The sequence below is a fragment of the Monodelphis domestica genome, chromosome 3 (genome assembly GCF_027887165.1).
Source record: "Monodelphis domestica isolate mMonDom1 chromosome 3, mMonDom1.pri, whole genome shotgun sequence".
Classification (NCBI taxonomy): domain Eukaryota; kingdom Metazoa; phylum Chordata; class Mammalia; order Didelphimorphia; family Didelphidae; genus Monodelphis; species Monodelphis domestica.
Genome location: NC_077229.1, coordinates 5721280 through 5743035, shown reverse-complemented (window position 1 = coordinate 5743035; position 21756 = coordinate 5721280). Strand labels below are relative to the sequence as shown.

At 40.7% G+C, this 21756-nt stretch overlaps 1 protein-coding gene across 6 annotated transcripts in view; it reads left to right on the top strand.

The window, feature by feature from the left end:
* The window catches only part of LOC107648884 (zinc finger protein 260-like), a 66605-nt gene that overhangs the window by 3272 nt on the left and 41577 nt on the right, over positions 1–21756 (top strand). For 2 of the 6 annotated variants that reach the window (XM_056820350.1, XM_056820349.1), the window contains exon 3: positions 6173–6299. In XM_056820350.1, the coding sequence (XP_056676328.1) occupies positions 6173–6299 (127 nt within the window). Of the gene's footprint in view, positions 1–3704; positions 3741–3785; positions 6300–9464; positions 9561–10429; positions 13358–21756 lie in introns of those variants that run through there. The other 4 variants (XM_056820356.1, XM_056820351.1, XM_056820354.1 and 1 more) reach the window with 4 other exon arrangements.

Sequence of the window (21756 nt, the reverse complement as noted above, 5' to 3'; positions counted from 1 at the left end):
TTTCCCTCTGAGTACTGCCTTAGCTGCATCCCATAGCTTTTGAAAGGATGTCTCATCATTGTCATTTTCTTCAGTGAAGTTATTGTTTCTATGATTTGTTCTTTAGCCAGTTTTTGGAGAATCATATTGTTTAATTTTCATTTAATTTTTGATTTATCTCTCCATGTGCTCTTACTAATTATTATTTTAATTGCATTGTGATCTGAGAAGTTTGCAATTATTATTTCTGCTCTTTTGCACTCGTTTGCAATGTTTTTATGCCCTAATACATGGTTTATTTTTCGCCACATGTCGACTAACTCTAATTTCTCTAAGATTTTATTCACTTCTCTTACCTCTATCTCATTTATTTTTTGGTTTGATTTATCTAGTTCAGATAGAGGAAGGTTCAGTTCTCCCGCTAGTATAATTTTTCTATCTATCTCATGCTTGAGATCCTCTAGTTTTTCCTTTAGAAATTTGGATGCTATGCCATTTGGCACATACCTGTTGAGTACAGATATTTCCTCATTGTCTATACTGCCTTTTATCAAGATATAATTACCTTCCCTATATCTTTTAACTAGATTTATTTTTGCTTTGGCTTTGTCAGATATCATGATTGCCACTCCTGCCTTCATTTTATCAGTTGATGCCCAATAGATTTGGCCCCACCCTCTTACTTTCACCCTATGCATATCTACTTTCCTCATGTGTGTTTCCTGTAGACAGCATATGGTAGGGTTTTGGTTTCTAATCCACTCTGCTATTCACTTGCATTTTATGGGTGAGTTTATTCCATTCACATTCAGAGTTATTATTACTAGCTGTGTTATTTCCCAGCATTTTGATTTCTACTCCTGGTCCTGCCTTTTCTTCTTTCACTATTTCCTTCTACAACATTGTTTGTTTTTAATGAGTCCCCCTAGTTCCCACCCTTATTTTACTTCCCTTTCTACCCCCCTCCCTTCTTATTCCCCCCTTTATTTTCCCCTGTGGTCTTTCTAAAATTACCCCCTCTTCCCCTCCCTCCCTTGTACTGCTTCCCTCCCTACCAGTCCGTTTGTTACCCTTCTACTCCCCTATAGGGAGTAAATCTATTCTCTGCCCCAATGGATTGGATTGTTTTTCCCTCTTTGGGTCAATTTCAAAGCAGGTAAGAGTTGAGTTTTTCCTATCTCAGACCTCTTTACCCTTTCAGTGTATTGATGTTCTCCCCCCTCCCACCATGTGCTGCTTTGTGATATATAAATTTACCCCCATTTGTTTCTTTTCCCATTTCTTTTAATATTAACCTATTTTTTAGTTCAAGTTATATATGTATGTATATACATACATATATATACATACACATGTGTATGTATTTCTGCATGCATATATCTATATATCTTGTCCTTTCATCCTATACAGTTTTTCACTGTTCCCTCTAAGTGTACTTCTTTTAGCTGCCCAGGTAATAACAGTTTAAAGAGTTACCAATGACCTCTTTTCTTATAGGGATACATATCATTTTAACTTTCTGAGTCTCTTAAAAAACAATTTGTCTGTGTTGTTTTGTTTTGGGTTTTTTCCCTCTTTTTTAAATAACCTTTTGATGATTCTCTTGAATTCTTTGCTTGGACATCAAATTTTCTGTTGAGGTCTGGTCTTTTCTTCACGAATTCTTGGAATTCTTCTAATTTGTTGAATGACCATAGTTTCTCCTGTAAGAATAGAGTCAGTTTTGCTGGGTAGTTGATTCTTGGTTGTAGACCTAGTTCCCTTACTTTCCAGAATATCATATTCCATGCCTTTTGGTTTTTCAGTGTGGATGCCACCAGATCCTGCATTATCCTCACTGTGGTTCCGTGGCATCTGAATGACTTCTTCTTGGCAGCTTGTAATATCTTTTCTTTGGTCTGATAGTTCTTGAATTTGGCTATAACATTCCTGGGTGTTGTCAGTTGGGTATTAAGTACAGGAGGTGATCTGTGGATTCTTTCAATCTCCACTTTTCCCTCTTGGTCTAGGATTTTGGGGCAGTTTTCTTTAATAATTTCCTGTAGTATGATGTCCAGGCTTTTTCTTTTGTCATGGTCCTCTGGTAGACCAATAATTCTTAAATTGTCTCTCCTGGAACGATTTTCTAAATCCTCTGTTTTGTGAATGAGATGCTTCATATTTTTCTCAAGTTTTTCATTCTTTTGGTTTTGTTTTATAGTGTCCTGCTGCCTTGTGAGGTCACTTAATTCTAGTTGTTGTATTCTGGTTCTTAAAGACTGGATTTAATCCTTGGCTTTTTGGTCATCCTTTTCGTTCTGGTCTGATTTTCTTTGGAGATCATCTTTCGTCCTCTTTACCTCGTATTTCATCTCCTTTGCCTCATTTTCCAGCTGGTTGATTTTGGCTTTCAAGACACTATTTTCTGTTTCCAGATGACTTATCTTGCTGTTAAAGTTGTCTTCGGCTTCTCAATTGTTTTGAATTGCATTTTGAGTTCTTCCAAAGCCTGTATCCAATTTGCTGGGATTTCCGATTTTTCTTTTGCTGCTCTCTCCCCTTCTGTTTCGTTCACTCTTTGCTCATTACCTGTACAGAAGCTGTCTATTGTATTTTCTTTCTTCTTTTTCTGTTGTTTCCTTGTATTTACCCCTTCTTTGCTCCCCATATTTGTCTGTGCTCTTGCTCCTCTCATTTTTTTTTTGTTTTGGGGCTTTCTGTCAGTCTCCCCTCTTGGAACTTTGTCAGATCTCTCAGTACAGTCTCTGGAGGAGGAATGTTGATTTCCTTGTCTTCTGGAGGCTTTTGATTGGATTAAGTTCAGATAGGTTGGGCTGTATGTGCTCTGAGGCCGAAAACTCCTGGAATGCTGGAGCCAAATGGAAGGGCTCAGCCGCCCGGTCTCTCTCCCTTTCTCTCCAGCTCTTCCCCACCTCCTGCATTCTATTCTCTGTAAAGATTAAAATTTGGAGGGAAACTGAGGCAGGTAGAAATTAGTTATCTCTGTAAGGAGTATTATATTTTTAGAGGTTTATTGAAGATTAAAATATAAAGAAAATACAAGTAAGAAAGGCATGTGTCTAGGCCCAGAGAGCCTATTCACGACCACTCACATCTTGCCTGTTAGGTGGAGAGCTGCGTGTGCTCTGAAGCAGAAGAAGGAAAAGAGGGCCTCAGTAGGCGGGGAACTCCTTTAAATAATAATTTGTGATCTCGCCCAGGTGGAAATTTCAGTGAGATTAGAGGGCATTCTGTGAGCTAGCAAGGACTCCTGGGGAATGGAGTCCAAAGTTCAAATCTCCATTCTTACATATCCTCCGTTTGAGCATTTGGGAAAAAGATTTTCCCCAAAGGGTCATGAAAACATAATGAAGTTAGGGATTACAATAATTTGAGGATAAGAGGGAAAAAAAAAACAGAATAAAACCAATAACTCTAGGACAAGATACACACAAAAGAGCCATTGCACAGGGCCAAAGAAAACCCAATCCAGGTCGGATTGATGCACTTCTAAGCCAATACTAAGGACTTGAACCTAGTATGAGACTTGGGGTTGTGACACTTGACATACATTAAGATGTAGGCCTTCCTTGTATCCACACTCTTCGTGAAAATGGCTACAGACAAGTACCAAAGGTTGGCTACCATCCTGGCTCCCTCCATCCTTGAGAATGAAGGTAAAATCAGACGAGGGAATGACACTTCGCTGTAAAAATAAGAATCTAGTCCTTTTTTCTCTCCTATAGTATGGCAACTTCCCGTAGCCTTGCCTGCAAATGGGGGTAAGTGAAATTTACTGCATTCTGTTCTACGGACTTGTGGGATTAGAAATAACTTAACTGGACCCTAATACAAGGGCCTGTGAAAAAATTTATTCTTGCCTTCTCAAAATTTTGTATACATAAATTTTTGATATTTTGATATTGATTTTGAATTCTCCTTTAATATAAATATATGTATATATAAAGAGTTCATGTTTTTTCCCTTAATTTTTTCCCTTTTTTCTTTTGTTTCTTGGTTTTTTAAATTTTGTTTTCATTTTTTATTTTGATTTCCTTTTGAATTAACTCGCACACCCCCACAACTAAACCTTGCATCCTCAGCAGGACTCGGTGTTTTTTCTTTTTTCAACACTTTCTTCAGGGGGGGGTTGTATTTTCATATAATCCAAGATTTAAATTTTGTTCGAGATAGATCTTCAGAGAAGAAGCTTGCTAACTGACTGAATCCAGAGAATGAACTGTTTGCAGAAAGATATCTAAACTCTTTCACTACAGGAAGATCCAGAATGAACCTTGGGGTGTTGTTGATTGAACATTTTTTTGAATGTACACTCTTATGCCAAAGGGGAATGCCCCCTAATTGGCTTTTGTCAATTAACCCAGCAAAACATTGGTTTACTGTCTTTCTCTCTCCTCTATTTCCCCTAATCTACAACTATTGTAGTTTTCCTCTTAGAGGATAAATTTTTATATACACTTTCAATTAGAATTTTTTGGGGTGTAGGATGCTTATGTTTAGTGATCAATTGGGGAGACTAGTCCTCCAATCATCATCGGGGGGGTTATGATTTTTAAATCTCCATCTTGCTTGGTCTAGCACCAAAATTTGTGCACACCCATGCTACACGGGCATGTGCTAGTCAATAACACATCAGAAATAACTTACTGCCCACCTGGGCTGTCCTAAGTCAATCTTGAGCCACCATTGGCACTTGTGAGGCACAGGAAATGAGGTAGGGAACAGCCTCTGGAATTCGCTCACTTCCTGGGGACAGGGCTAGGCGCCAGTTGGTGCTAGGAGCTTGAGTAGGGAGGAGGCCCGCAGACAGCTTTCCTTCAGATCACTCATGTGACCATCAGTCAAGGACTGATTCCCTTCTCTACCATGGCCTTCGGGCCTAAACTCACTCTGGCTCTGCCAGAAGGATGAGTAAACCTTTTTCCTCCTTTCTCCTTATCTCCCTCCCCTTTTTCCTACTCCCCTTGTGATTAAACCACCATAAACTCCATTCTGACTTGAGTATTTCATTTTAGGAATTTCATAGGTAAATTCCTTGGTGACCATAAATTAATATTATTACAACCTTTAAAGGTGATTTTCACTATAACAGCTCTGAGCCTGGCTGGAAGGTACATCCTCTAGACCTGTGCCTCTGCCTGGCCAGAGGTGCAGGAGGCCCTGCACTCTAGTGGACAGGGGTCCTGGCCTCCCTGAGTTCTGAGGACTCCGGATGGGATTAGGTTCAACTGGGTTGGTCTGGATGTGCCCTGAGGCAAAAACCTCCAGTGAGACTGGAGTCAAATAGAAGGACCCAGCCACTGGATCTTCTGGCTCTTCAATCTCTCTCTGGCTGCTTCCCTGCCACTTGTGTTGGTTGCTCTGAGCCTGATACAGCCCTGCTCACAAGATACACCGTCCAGACCAGCACTTTTGCCTGCCCAGAGGTTTCTGCTGAAACTGGAGTCTTAGGGCCCTAGGTGGGGGAGGGGCCCCGAGACCTTCCTTCTGCCTTCCCCTTAGACCTGAATGTTCTCGGATTCTGGCTTTTGGGGGGCATATCTTTTGAATTGAGTCCAGAAGGAGGGTTCCCCAGCTCTGTCCTGTGGTTAAGTTTGAATTTCAGTCCCCTAAGAGCATTCAGTTTGTGATCTGTAAGGAAGGGTTTTCAGAGGTCTGAACTTTTGCAGTTTCTAAGCTGCCATCTTGACTCCGCCCCCGAGATGTTACTTCAGAACAATAAAAACACATTGTAATTCTCCTCATTGATCACTGGTAATATTTTCTTCCTAGAATATACAGAAGGTGTTATCTTCTCAGAAACTCTTCAAGAATCTATTCTTACCAGATCAACTCTTGATTCCTTAATGAGGAGGAATTTCAGATCACTTTCTCTTTTTCTCCTCCACAGAATCTCATACTTCATCAGAGAGCACTTCCCATCTCTCTCATTCCAAGAGGGAAAAGTATTTCAGAGTAACAACACACTTCTCCAGGTTTTACTCTTCACAACATGATTCTCAGTTTAGACACAAAATGCTTTTGTCAATATTCCATTTGGCTCTGAATGACTGGTCTGCAGTTCTGACTGTCAGTCTTGAAGGTTAGAAGTTTAGGTGAATTCCCTTGTGTGCTTCAGTTTCCTTCATTGAGTGGATGAGGGTTGTACCAGATGAATTCTGAGCTCTAAATTTTGTGCCATTTACTGGTTTAGGGGTCAATAACATTCAAGGATGTGGCTTTAGACTTCACCCAGGAAGAGTGGTGTCTACTGGACCATTTTCAGAAAGAACTGTACCTGGAGGTCATGCTGGAGAACGTGCAGAATCTACTCTCTGTGGGTAAGGACCATTTTCTTTGTTAACTCTGAATCTGGCATTAAGAGAATGTCTTTATTCTAAGCCAGATGTGCAGGATTTTGAGCCTTTATCAATGATTAAAAAAGCAAAAGTGCTGATCTCTGCCCAGGGTTCTACTTGTGCCTGCTTTTCAATTAAAAAAAAAGAAAGAAAGAAAAAGTCTTTGAATTATGTGATGGGAAGCTGAGAGTTTCCTTTTTTACCCCTAAAATTGTTTCTCATCTGTTTTGGATAGCTTTAGGTGAAAACTGAAACTAGTGTTATAGATTTACATTTCTGAAACTAATCTCAGAAGTCATCTAGTCCAGCCCCTAAGTAGATTTGAATATTGTGTGCAAATGCTCTGTTTATACCCAAGCAGCTTTTCCTTAAAGATGGAAATTGAAGGGAACAATCTACTTGCCAAGGCAACCTCTTCCCCTTTGGGCTGGATCTGGTCTTTAGATAGAATTTCTTGTTATTAAATATTAGAGAGGTGAAGCCTAGAAGGCAGCATAGCAGAAGCAAAAGCTGGACCTGCCCTGAGAATGGCAAAGCAACCTTAAAATGTGCTTTTTTAAATGACTAGAGTCACAGAACAAACATGGGTAAGAGTGAGGTGACTCTCCTGAGGAAAACACCTTAAAAGTCAGAAAGGGTATGTTTTGAGAGATAAGGAGGAAACTGGAAGTAAACTGCACACAGAGGAGTGGTCTGAACAGGGGGTTGGTCAGCAACACCCTGCTGTTATCTGGCGTACTACAAGGTTCCTGCGAAGTCCCCTTGGGGTAAGGAGGTGGAGAGGATCATAAGAAAAACAGCCAAATTTCTAAGAAACTAAATCAATTGTACAAAATATCAAGCCATTCCCAAATCGATAAATGGACAAGGAACAGAAAATAGGCAATTTTCAGATAAAGAAATCAAAACAATTAATAGCCACATGAAAAGTGTTCTAAATCTCTTATAATTAGAGAAATGCAAATGAAAACAATTCTGAAGTACCACTTCCCGCCTAGCAGATTGGCTAACATGACAGCAATGGAAAGTAATGAATCCTGGAAGGGATGTGGTAAAATTGGGACATTAATCCAATGCTGGTGGAGTTGTGAATTGAACCAGCCATTCCAGATGGCAATTTGAAACTATGCCCAAAGGGCGATAAAAGACTGTCTGCCCTTTGATCTAGCCATACCACTGCTGAGTTTATACCTCAAAGAGATAATAAGAAAAAAAGACCTGTACAAAAATATTTATTACCACTTTTTGTGGTGGCAAAAAATTAGAAAATAAGAGGGTGTCCCTCCATTGGGGAATGGCTAAACAAATTTTGGTATCTGTTGGTGTTGAATACTATTGTGCTAAAAGCAATAATGAACTGGAGGAATTCCCTGGGAACTGGAATGACCTCCAGGCATTGATGCAGAATGAAAGGAGTAGAACCAGGAGAACCATATATACAGGTAATGGACTTCTCTACTAGCAGCAATGCAATGATCAGGACAATTCTGAGGGACTTATGAGAAAGAATGCTATCCACATCCAGAGAAAAAACTGTGGGAGAAGAAACACCGAAGAAAAACAACTGATTGACCACATGGATCGGATCGATGGGGATAAAATTGGGATTGTAGACTATAAATGATCACCCTAGTGCAGATATCAATAATATGGAAATAGGTCTTGATGAAACACATGTGAAACCCAATGGAACTGCTTCTGGCCTATGCAAGCCATCAGCAGTCTCTAGAGGTGAATAAATCAGCACCTTTCAGAGTACCTAGTCCATAGGCCATGGTACCACCTTGGAAGAAATGAAAGTAGCAGAAAACCAGAACTACAGCTGAGAGGGGCAGCAAGGAAAAGCTGAAGTTTGAAATAATGTTTATTTGTAACTATTAAAATTGTTCTCCTTATCATAGTAGATGGAAGAAGTATAGGTAGATTAGAGGGTGTGGTACTAAAGTCTTAAGGAAGATAGGCAAAAAAAAAAGTAAAGGATGAAAAAGAGAAGAAAAAAAAAAGAGAGAAGCAACATGGGGTAAAGTATATGAAATTAAGAGCCCTGGAAAGAAAAACATTCATAGTGGAGAGGACATTGAGAGTGGTGACCAGCAATCAGTCAAACATTCTCATGGGGAATAACAGATTCATTTGGGTATAGAATCTTATCTTCCTCTATAGAGCTGTAGAAGGAGAATAAGAAAGGAGGTGGAGGGAGGGGAATAATATAAGGGAGGGGGAATAGAGGGAGTGACTAAACGGCCCAATACAGAAGTAGGTGGAGAATAAAAAGGGTGTTGGTACAGAGGGGAAATGGGAGTGATTAAAGGGGTGCCATGTGGACAGATAGTGAAAGGAGAAAGTATAGGATCAAAATAGGAAAACAAAGGGGAATACAGAGATACTCATCATATCTGCAGTTATAAAAGAGATGGACTCACCTATGAAACAGAAGTAGGTAGCAGAGTATATAAAAATATAAATCCTATGAGATGTTTTTTACAAGAAACATTGGGCATACACAAGTAGATATATAGAGAGTAAGATAAGGGTATTCTTTGTTAATTTATTTTTAAATATAAAACTAGCTCAGAACCCCTCATTCTGCCTAGTCTCACGAGTTCATTCTTATTCCTCTTTCATTCTTCCCTCAAATCTCAGAACAGATGATAGGAATGGAAAGGAAAGTAATAAGCATTTCAAAATACCTACTCTTTGTCCTCTACTGGGGAGATGAATTCATAATTATCATTTATTTCACAACATTCATGTAAGTTTGATACTTTTCTTGTCTTGAATTTATAGTTGAGGCCAACTGAGGTAAAATTACTAGCCCAGGGGCACCCATGTACCATATCTTTGAGGCTGGATTAAATTTGCTTTTCTAACTTCCAAGTTCTAATCATTTACCCCTTCATTACCAGCTGCCTTTAATTTCTAGATAATGGAATATGTGGACTGTGCCTTTCCTTCTTTTACCAGAGGTAGAAGAGGTAAATTAAAGATGGAGTTTTCTGATTACAGATGGTTTCCAAGATCTCTGCCCTCCTGCAGATGTCCTAACAGTGAATTAACAGAAACCATTCTGTTGGCCTTACCCTTTCCTTTAAGAGGACCATATTTTTATTTTTCTCTCCTGATCCCTTCCTTCTTTCTTATGCCCAGGACTTCCAGTAACTAGAGAACATTTAATCTCCTGTTTTCAGCAAGGGAAAGCACCATGTCTGCTAGAGCAAAAGGGCCCAAGGAGCTCCTCTCCAGGTGAGTGAGTTGAAAGCAGGTGTATAAGGGCTGGTATCCAAAAAGACTTTTATCTGTTGTGGTGAAGGGAATACTACACTTTGGGGCCTACACACCAATGCTGAAGCATGGTGTTCATTTCCTGAGAAATAGATGTTAAACTCAGTATAGAGCATGTGACATAATTCATGTTAGATTTTAAAATAAGATAAATATTTAGTATGTTTGCACTTGAAGGTATACAATCTTTTTATCTGTAGAGAAAAGAAAACTTCTATTCCATTTTGAAAATGATTGCATGCGAGTTAAAAAGTGAAGTGTTTTTTTTAGCATACAAAATATACCAGGAATAACCATGTGATAGTGTATCCAAAATGATGAGAACAGAATATCTGGAAGCTTACCTGAGATTCACAAAATTATAAGAATAGTGTACAAATGACTTTTTAGAAAAGAAAAGGCAATGGAGAAAGACTGTGCAGTACTTCAGACCAAGCATGCTCAGGCACCCAGTTTGAGTTATAGGCTAGCTGCAAGAAAGTTGGTCAGGTCATTCCTCCATTCTTTCCTCATTTTATGAATTCCAAAGGATGTTGAGAATATAGGACCTGCCTGTGTCATGTATCCATTTTGAGATTTTATTGTTATTGTATGTGAAGGTCTTTCTAAAATTATCCATTTTGCACATATGGTATATAATATAATATAAATGGTCTATCCAAAGACTGGTGCTATTTGTTTCACTTTGAAAAAGCCTTTTTGCCTGGGGAAATAGAATAAAAATCAGTTTACTTTCTGCCGTCATAGGGAAGCACTTATATTTCTGTGTGTCTATGTGTGTGTGTCCTTCCTTCTGTGTTTATATCATTATTTGTTTTTTTCATTGGTAGATTTTGAAGTGAAGGTGATGTGTACAAATCTGAGCCTTTTTGTGGAAGGATCTGGCCCCCAAAGATGCATGAATAAGGGTCCTCATGACTTCATTTTGAGAGAAACCTGTGATTCTACTGTCAAAGAAAATAAAATTGAAAAGAGGCACTGTGAAATTGATGAAACTGCAGCGAAATTCAGCCAATATTCAGTCCTAACTCAGTACATGAAATTGAGTTCAGGAAATGATTGTTCTCAGGATAGCAAATATAGGAAATGGTTTCCTGAAGACGTAGGATTTATTCAGTCACCTGTGAAACATGAAATGCTTGTGTATCAAGGTAACACAGGAGGAATGGACTTTGGCTGCAGTTTAGACTCTATTAGACATCCAAAAATTAATCCTGTTGAGATGGTTTCTGTGAATAATAAAGGTGGGAGATGTTTCAGTCAGAAATTTAAGCTTGCTGCACATCAGAGAATCCACACTAGAGAGAAACCTCATGAATGTAAACATTGTGGAAGGGCTTTCACACAGAGGAGCAATCTTATTACACATCAGAAAATCCACACTGGAGAGAAACCTTTTAAATGTCAACAATGTGGAAAGGCTTTTACACAGAGAAGCAATCTCATTTCACATCAGAGCATCCACACTGGAGAGAAACCTTATGAATGTCAACAATGTGGAAAGGCTTTTACACAAAGGAGCAGTCTTGCTACACATCACAAAATCCACACTGGAGAGAAACCTTATGCATGTCTACACTGTGAAAAGGCTTTCACAAAGAGAAGCCATCTCATTAGACATCAGAGCATCCACACTGGAGAGAAACCTTATGAATGTCAACAATGTGGAAAGGCTTTTACACAGAGGAGCAGTCTTGCTACACATCAGAGAATCCACATTGGAGAGAAACCTTATGAATGTAAACACTGTGGAAAGGCTTTTATAGAAAAGGGATCTCTTGCTAAACATCAGAGCATCCACATTGGAGAGAAACCTTATAAATGTCAACAATGTGGAAAGGCTTTTACACAGAGGAGCAGTCTTGCTACACATCAGAGAAACCACACTGGAGAGAAACCTTATGTATGTCTATACTGTGAAAAGGCTTTCACAAAGAGAAGCCATCTCATTACACATCAGAGCATCCACACTGGAGAGAATCTTTATGAATGTCAACAATGTGGAAAGGCTTTTACACAGAGGAGCAGTCTTGCTACACATCAGAGAATCCACACTGGAGAGAAACCTTATGAATGTAAACACTGTGGAAAGGCTTTTATAGAAAAGGGATCTCTTGCTAAACATCAGAGCATCCATACTGGAGAGAAACCTTATGAATGTAAACACTGTGGAAAGGCTTTTACACACAGGAGCAATCTTGTTTCACATCAGAGAATTCACACTGGAGAGAAACCTTATGGGTGTCAACACTGTGGAAAGAATTTTACACAGAGGGGCCATCTTATTGCACATCAGAGAATCCACACTGGAGAGAAATCTTATGAATGTCAACACTGTGGAAAGACTTTCACACAGGAGACCTCTCTGACTACACATCAGTGTCCACACTTGAGAGAAACCTCCTAAACCTTATAAATGTAAACTGTGGAAAGGGTTTTACAGAGAGGGGCTATCTTGCTAAACATTAGAGAACCCACACTGGAGCAAAACTTTATGAATGTAAATACTGTGGAAAGACTTTTCCATGTAGGGGATCTCTTGCTAAGCATCATAGCATCCACGATGAAGAGAAACTTTATGAATGTAAAACCATAAAGACTTTCACACTAAGGAGCAATTTTGCCAGTCATCAGACAATCCACACTGGAGAGAAACTTTATAAATGTAAACGTGGAAAGACATGGAATCTCTTTCCAGATATCAGACAATCCAGATGGGAGAGAAACCTTATTGTATGGAATAAAAGCATGGTTTATTCTCCAACATGTATTAATTATTATTAGTAATCTTTGATTGGCAACTTCCTATAGAAAAGTTGTGAAAGTCTGGTGACTGTCAGAAAGGAGATACTAATCTCTCCTTATGAAGAGGAGAGAAATCCCCCTCCCCAGCGTCTTTTTATGTACATAAAAATACACCTTCAATTCACTCTTTATGTGGCTAAAACCTCTGTTTAAAAATTCAGATTCAGAATACGTGAAGGAAATCATGGAATGGATTGGGTCATGAGGATAGAATGGCAGGGGGAAAAAGGCAACAGAGTCAAGAAAACAGGAGACAGTGGTTAAGGTGGATATCCCTTGCACTGCACCCTGGAGTGCCCCTCTGGGAGGCCCAAATGAAATTGTGAAAGCCACACTTGGCTCCTGAGACTTGATGTGTTAGTGGGAGGAGAAAAAGTTTGATAAACCAAGGCAAGAGATTTTGCTTTTTTCTCTTATGGTTTTGTTGCTTACTGGACTTTCCTGTGAGCATTCCTATGGGGTCCTGATGGCAGAAACAGAAAGCCAGCTAAATGGAGCAACCAGGAAAATAACACATCTCTCCTCTTTTCCCCTTTTTTCTGAGGCCCCAAGACACAAGGGGCAGCCAGGAGACCACTGCTTGCCTGCTACCCTGGCATCCTCAGTATAGGCTATTCTCCCCAATATTGCCCCTGTTCCTGGGACAGCCTGCTTCCTTCCTTAGCACCCCACAAGCCAGTACACTACCACCTGCTGACTTAAAGTAAACATGCAGACAATTTAATAACAAATAAGGTAAAAATAAAATACTAAAACATAATTCAAATAAAAATTATAAAATTAGCTAAAATCAAACAAAATAAAGTAATAAATACACAAAATTAATTTGGCTCACCAATTTAGTAGTTCATCATTTCAGAATTTATTGCCTTACATTGATCTCCTATTGAACTGTAACACCAAAGTCTAGCTTTGTTGACTTTTAAAATAAATTGAAAGAAGTTGTGTCTACATTTTTTATTAGTTCTGTAAATGTTTTGGAATTCTTTAATTATTTGATTACATATATTTCACTGCTTGACCCTAGGCACAATACCACATACCTCCTATCGGGGCTATAGCCAACTTCCCTGTTCACCCTGCTACGTTAGGATTTCTCTTCCCCAGCCCCAGAAGCCATTGCCTGACCCCAAACAGAAGAAAGACTATGGATTTTTCGAAATTTGGGGCACAAAAATAGTAGCTTCTGAACTGATAATTAACTAATAATCCCCGATTATGATGAATATGACTGAAGAAATCCAGCTGAGTCTCCCAGAATTTGCCATTGTATAAACTACTATTTGATTTGGATGAACCAGGATTTCCCAGGGACCACTGGATGTCAGCAGGAAAACAGAGGCTGTATGAAGCCTGGACATGAAGTCTCCTACCTGGCCCCACTTTGGCTCTTTTCACATTAAAATTCTAAGAGAATTGAAACCAGCCATCTGCAGCAAGGATTCCAGAGAATATTCCAGCTTGTTGCTCTGATCGTCTCACCTTCGATGGTACAACCAAACTGATTACTACCAATAACCTCTCCATTAAATATGAAAAAATGAAGGGGGAAAAAAAAAGCCTGACCCACTTCACCTGCCATGATGCCACTCTTGATCCAGGCCAACCTGACTCCTTTGGCACCTCCCTCTAACATGCCCCTCTCATCTCCTAACCTGTCTTTGATACCATCTCTCTGTCTCCCATCACAGGCTAACTTGTGCCTTGCCTATCTTTCCCCTCCTCTTCTCCCTCAACACCTTCCTTCTCCTTTTCCCTCCACATGGTTTTTCTCCCTCTCCCTCCCCTGTCCAGCCCCTCCTCCCCCTGAAACTCACTACCTCTCCTCCCCCTTCCCCTGCCACACCCCAACATTGTGCTCAGTCTCCACCAAAACAATGAGCCATGCACTAGGAACCACAGACAAGTCCAATAGGGTCCTTTTCCCCCAGGGATGTTCTCATTTATTATAAATGAGATCATTAGTCAATATTAGATATCCTACACCTTATTCTCCACAAGATATTGAGAGATTCATTGAGAAAACTGCCTTTGTTGAGGCACCTATGGTGCTGTTTAAGAAGTTTGAAAATGTATTTAGCACATATAATACAAGTTGGGCAGATGTTACAAAATTGACTCATACTCTTTTTTAATGGAGGGGAAAGGAACATGGTCCTTTCCATTGTGAATAGATCCTAAGATCTTTCCCAATTCCATTAATTTTCCCATTTTTGTTTGACTAAAAAGTTGGCCAACTGAGTTAATTTGACATAACATCTTGATTTACCTGTTTGTTTTGTTTTCCATACCCTTACCTTCCATTTTAGAATCATTTCTAGGTAGTGGTTGCAAGAGAGAAGAATGATGATTAGACAATGGGATTTCAGTACTTTGCCCAGGATAACCGAACTAGGAAGTGTTTGAGGGCAGATTTGAACCCAGGACCTCCAACTTGTAAACCTGACTCAAACCCTGAGCCTCCTAACTGCCTTCCTAACACCCTGTTTCCATTCCAAAAATAAGGGGAACTAGTTGCCTCAGTACATTCTGAAACTTGTATTCGGAATTTCCAAGTAGTAAGAACTTTCTGTCTATCTCTCTGCCCCAACTCCTTAATCTCTCTATTTCTGTACTTTATCTCTCTTGTCTTTTTCTCTTTTTCTGCCTCTGATCTTCATCTTTCTCTGTCTCTTGACTTTATGTCTATCTTTCTCTCTCTCCCTCCTCCCTTCTCCAATGGGTTTTAGCCAGAGATCAAAATGTCTTAATTTAATCATAACTAGGCAGATAAGTACTCCAGAGAAGTCCTACCCACAGCCTTGGCTCCCTGAGACTGCAGTAGTCCCTAGTGTCCACATCTCTGAAGTCACTGGTGCAGGAAAGTCTCAGGAACCATCACTTCATTCACCACTTTCAGAACCTTTCTGCCACTCAACCTCCCCAGCCCAGTACTGGTTTGGGCTTCCTTTGCCCTCCTAGCCCTTTCTCTCTTTTCTCTATTTCAGCTCACAACTAAGAACAAACCACCTTCTTTCTGGTCCTGATGAGAGATGTCAGTCTCTGCCTTGAGCTCCCCCCTCCCCCAATCTCTTGACCAAAAACTTTTCCCACCCAAAGCTCCATGGATGCCACTCATCTCTGGAAGTTCAGCTGCTGAGCACAGGAAATGTCTTACTTTGGGATGGCTGTAACTGTGCTGTTTGTATTTTCCTTACCTCTGGCCTGGGTATGAGGAAAGATCTCCTCAATGATTTCTAGGCAGGAAAGGTCCAGACCCCTTCCCTATCCTCTCCTGTCTGCCCCCTCATTCCCTCCTCTCTCAGCCCTCCCAGACACAGTCACACAGGAAGTGGATGATCCTGGATCCCCTCTGATACCCTCTGCTGAGGGAGGAAAGGAGGTGGCTGGTGGTCCTGAAGGTCAGGCATTCCCCTCCCTGCTTTTTCCCATGTGGGATTCTTTCAGAGGCCCTGGGTTCAGATTCTGTCTCTGACACGGCTGTCTCTTCTGGGTCCTCAGTGTGTTCATCTATGAAACATAGGAGTCAGCCTGGGTGACATCCAGCATCCCTTCCAGGTGAAACTCCATGACCCCAGGTGATGGCTAGAGTCCCAACACACACGTCCCCATGTCCATGTGTGTTATATGTTTGGAAACCAGCATGATACAACAGGAATCAAGCCCACTGTGCTGGACCTCCTCTGTCCCTGGTTCAAATTCTGTCCCTGACACTAATTGCCCCAGTTGTGGTGGGCAGGATGCCCCTTCTGGGACCCTCACATGGGTCAAGCTAGTCTAGTTTAATAGTCTTTTATTCACATTTCATTTTTCTTATTCATCTAAAATGAGGTCTAAGCCCTGTTGCGCTATGAAGAGTGGGTGGGAAACCTTTGGGCTTTCATCTGAACCCCTGGAAGGGACACACAGATGGAATCAAGAAGATCTGAATTGGAATCGCCCGTGAGATGCTTGGTGGCTGTGTGACCCTTGTGAATTTCAAAAATTTCCATCTTGCTTGTTCTAGCACCAAAAATTGTGCATACCCACATTACACGGGCATGTGCTAGTCAATAACAAATCAGAAATAACTAACCGCCCACCTGGGCTGTCCTAAGCCAAACTTGAGCCACCATTGGCACTTGTGAGGCACAGGAAGTGATGGAGAGAGCAGCCTCTGGAATTCGCTCACTTCCTGTGGACAGGGCTAGACGGCAGTTCGTGCTAGAAGCTTGAGCAAGGTGGAGGCCCGCAGACAGCTTCCCTTCAGATCGGTCACGTGAGTCAAGGACTGTTTCCTTCTCTACCTTGGCCCTTTTGGGCCTAACTCCCTCTGGCTCCCTACCAGAGGTTGAGTAAACCCTTTCCCTTTTCTCCTCTCTACTTCTCTCCCTCTCCCTTTTCTTACTCCCATTATGATTAAACCACCATAAATTCCATTCTGACTTGAGTGTTTCATTTTAGGAATTTCATAAGTAAATTCCTTGGTGGCCACAGTTTTAATATAACAATCTTAAAGGGTGAAATTTTCACTACAATAATTGGCGACCATGAAGGGACCCGAACCTCAATAAATTTCCTGAATTTTCTTGCCTTTTCACCCCACTTCCTCCTCACTCAGTCAGTCCTTTTACCAGCTAACTCGGCTTAAAGATACAGCTGCCAGAACAGGTGAGTATAAAACACTTTTTCTCTCTTCTCTTTTCTCCTTAATTTAAATTGGAGTTAGCAGGTTTTTTTCATTTCCTCCTCCCTTTACTTTAAGGGGGTGGCTCAGTGGATTGAGAGCTAGGCCAGGCTTATCTAATCAACTGATTAGCATCGAGGAAACTCTGGAGAACGGAGCTCTTAGGAGCTCCTACCCCGCAACAAAAACAGCTGAGTACAGCTAGGGAACCAACTTAAAACCTATTTTCCTGTTTTCCTGGCCTTTCTAGTCTTAAAAATTTAAGTGGGCTATGCTCAAGGAAGATAGCACATGGTCTTAGCAGTTTTAGCCTGAGGGCTATAAATCTTGAAATCTCTCAGACTTGTGAATGTTAAAAATTTTCCCATCAGGGAATTCTTAATTGGAACAAATTCCCTATTGAGAAACATTCCCCATTTTGATGTGAGAACTCGCCAGGATCAGAAATGGGAGGACCTCTACTCCAACCGTACTTAAGACTGCTTTGGGGGGGGGGGGGGGAAACTCCTTGCTAAACAAAGAAAGTACTTGGATCCATGATTATGGTGGGGCAAGGAGTTCTTTGAGCCAGGCCTGTCAAGGCCAAGTCAGCTGAGATGGAGCTGGCCTGGTGTCACTAGAATCCTTGTTTAGGCAGACCTTGTGGTGAGTGTTAAAAGACTGACTGACTGATTCTCTCTCTTAAGACTCAGGTCTAGGCCATATTGGCTTGAGGCCCTTCATAATTATTCCTTTCCTACTCTTTCTCTCTTTCTCTAATTCCTCATTAATTAAAAATCTCTATAAAACCCAGTTGACTAGGGTATTTGAATAATTGGGAATATTTCCCTGGCGACCACCTTATATTTGATTTAAAAACCAAGACACTGTAGTGAAACATATTTTCTGTGGTCAAATTTACTCACCCTCCTTTATATCTATCACAATTTATATCTTCCACCATTTTAATCACTACAGTTTAAGACCTCAACCATTTTAAATCTCATAGGGCTAAAGAAGATTGCTAGGACCCTCCCATATATACACTTTGTAAAAGAAAGAATTTTAGCTCTACCCTTTTTTTACAGCCTATTCACTCCTAATCAGCCTTTTTTTTAAGGCTTTGTTTGGTTTTATCTACTTGTGACCCCTCCCAGAAGCTTAATAAGGAGAATTTGCAACAGAATAGGCCCTTGGGAGTAGACAGTAAAGGGAGCCACCTACTGACAAGAAGAAAAAAGTTACAGGCAACTTAGTAATTCACTTAACAAAAAATAATAAATAGAATAAAATAAAATAAATTTTAAAAATAATAATAAAATAAAAAAGAAGAAAAAAAATGTGGCTTCAACCAGTGCATGATTTGCTTCGAAAATGGCTTATAAATTCAATAACCAAGTCCACAGGATTCCTGGTAGGTGTTCCTGTAGCATGGTTTTTCTCAGAAACTATAAGCCTCTTGGTGACCCTTACATTCCTCTTCCTTGGGATCGTAATTGTTGTACTTGTAATATACCTAATCTCCTCTAAGAGAGAACACTCACTTGTTCCTTCTATTACTAAACAAATTAAGGAACATAATACTTTTATTAATCAACGATTGGTGGAACAGGATGAAAAATGGGGAGAGATAAAAATTTTCCTGCAAAACATTGAAAGGGAATTAAGAACATCTCGAAATAGGAGTGATTTATTTCTCCATTCCCCATCATTATCAGATTCCCTGACCCACCCTGCTCAAAACAATTTGGCTCAAATAGCAGCCCCCTTGGACCAACCAGCCCCTCCCCCTCTTGACCACCCAGCCCCTGCCCATGCCTCCATTCCTGTCCCTTTAGCCCTGCCCCCGTTCATGCTCCTCCCACCCTCATCCCACCTCCGACCCATGTTCCTTCCCCTCCCCCTGTCCCTTTAGCCCTGCCTTCGTTCATTCCCCTCCCACCCTGGTCCCACCCCTGACCCATGTTCCTGCCCCTCCCCATGTCCCTTCAACCCTGCCCCCATTCATGCCCCTCCCACCCTGGTCCCACCCCTAACCTATGCTCCCTGCCCTGCTCCTGTTGATCCCACTCCCTTAGTCCCACCCCATGCCTCTTACCCTGTCCCCTCAGCCCCACCCCCTGTTCCTGTCCGGGCCCTTCCCCCCCACCCATGCTCATGCTCCCATCCCCAACCTTCATGCCCTGACACCCAATAATCCTAACCTTTTCCCTTCTCTTACCTACCCCACTGAAAACAGAGCAAGTAGCCTAGAAACAGTAACAGCAGATAATTTAGACAGGAGTTTATTTCCATTGAGGGAAGTACCCACCTTTAATAAAGAAGGGAACTTGGTGTCTGTAAGACACTATACACCTTTTAAACCTGATGATTTGGAAAAATTCAAGCACAATGTTCTATCATTTGAGGCAGAACCAATGTTGGTTATAGAAAAATTAGAGAATATATTCAGAAACTTTGACCCTTCTTGGATGGATGTAGAAATTTTGTTAGATACATTTCTGACAAATAGAGAGAAAGATAAATAAACTAATTCAAATGAGAAAAAAAAGTTTATACAGGGATGAATGAGAAAGAATATTTCCTGATTTCCTGTGATGTGTTGCAGTATTTCCCATATTGCCTATATTATATAGACATATGTCTTATTTAAGCTAGTTTGAGTATTGCTAAATTAGCAGCTTAAACAATGAGCAGTCCCTAAAACAAACAAACAAAAAAAAATGGAGACAATTTTCTTCAGTGTTATTATGGAAGGCAATAAGAGGTATAAAGCAAAAAAACTAATGTAAGGAAATAGTAATTATAGCACAGCTATAGTATCAATAATTAATATGTATTCAGTATAAAAATTGCTGCTATTAATAATGATCAACAACATGCATTTATTATAACAATATGCACTTATTAATAATTAATAACTATAAACCACAAACAACAAATATCAATAATAACCATTAGTAATAAATAATGACTAATAATAGTTATTGAAAAATCAATATTGTTATTCATAGTATTAATAATATTGTTTTCTAAAATTATCCCTTAATATTGCATATAATTAATGTGATTTAATGTTGGCTTTGTCCAAATTTAGACATTTGGTTTTAATTTTAATTCTATATTATTAATATTTTTATTAATAATATTTTTATTTAAATGTATTCAATTTAATAGCATTATTTTAGATCACTAGTAACAGTAGCAAAGGAATTTTTCCTGCAGTTTTAATTCTCGACCGTGGGTGGCGCTATAAATGCGTGTAGAATAGAAGACTCCTGTGGGTAGATCTATCTAAGCAAGAAGTCAGCTAAAGAGAAGGCCAAAAAAAAAAAAATATATATATATATATATTGTCTTTTAATATGCTAAAGAACCAGCAGTTACCAGCTGTGTAACTTGAGTGCCTTTTCAAATGCTAATGAGGACGGGCACTCCCAAGTAAAATGTGGCTTTAGATATGCAAAATAAGCTAGGCAGTCTTCCAGCAAAGTTTGAGGTTGGGGGAGGGAGAGAGAAAAATGCCCTTTCAAGAAACCAATTTGAAAAGAACAAATCCTCTTAGCCCAGGACTAAGGACTGTTTGAGGGGGGACGGGAGAAGGGAAAGAAAAATGGAGTTAAATATCTTCCCCTGGAACAGCCTCACGTTTTCAAAGTTCGAGGGGGTGGTGGTGGCAGGGAGTTCCTTTGGGCTCTAATGCACAGCCTGGAAGCCCAGGATCGATTTAATATCCCAGCAGCAGCTTGTGGGATAAATCAGGCAGACCCTGGGCTGGTAAAGATCCCTTTGGTCCTAAGGCTCCTTGGTTTACAAAACAAAAAAACAAACTCAATCCCTTTTTGAATTGGGGGGGGAGGGGGGGTTGTCTTACAATAAGTCCTGTTCCCAAAGTCTGCCCAGACCTTTACCACCCCACTCTCCTCCAAAATGGGTCCGGTAAGATGGGGGAGGGGCACGTGGAGTGGCAGCTTCCTTGCCTGGGTCCCTGGTTCTGCGTTGGGGCACAGGTTTCTTTTCCAGTAGACTCAATCTCCAGTTGTAGGGGAGCCTGGTCTGGGGGGTGGCTCCCTGGGCAATGGCTGGGAGGTGGGATTGTTAGGGCTCCAGGGGTTTAGAATGAGTCCTTTGGAACAGAACAAAAGGTCACTCAGAAATTTAGCAAGTTCAATCTTAATAATCATCTTTAATGTCTTCTACCAAACTCAAGGATTGGGGGGGGGGGGGGGAGGGAAAAAGGATGGGAGGGAGGCGCAGGAGTTCTGCCATTAGGGAATTCCCAGGTGGGAAAATCTGTTCCAGCAACAGCCTGTGCAGTGGCTCCACCCATCCAAAAATGCCCCAAGCTGGGAGCTGAATAAAATCCATCAAAGGGCAATGGGTGCTCTTTGGGAAATGATAGGGTCCCGGGAAGTTGGCCAGAAGGTGAGGCTGTCAGGGTCCAAGTTGCAGACCACCCACGGAGCCCAGGAAGACGATGCAATTCAAGCTTTATCACTAGCATGCTCGGGGAAAGCCCGGCAAAGCAGTTCTGTCCTCCCAGAGTTGGGGCCCTACATATATACCTCACCAGATTACTTAACCTGCATGATTAGAGCACTTTATGGCTAGTTAATTCACTGAAATGTTGCAGCTGGTGTTGCAACAGTCCCGAAACACCCCGCGGTCAGCTCTCTGCCGAAATGTTTGACTGGGCAGCATAGCTGG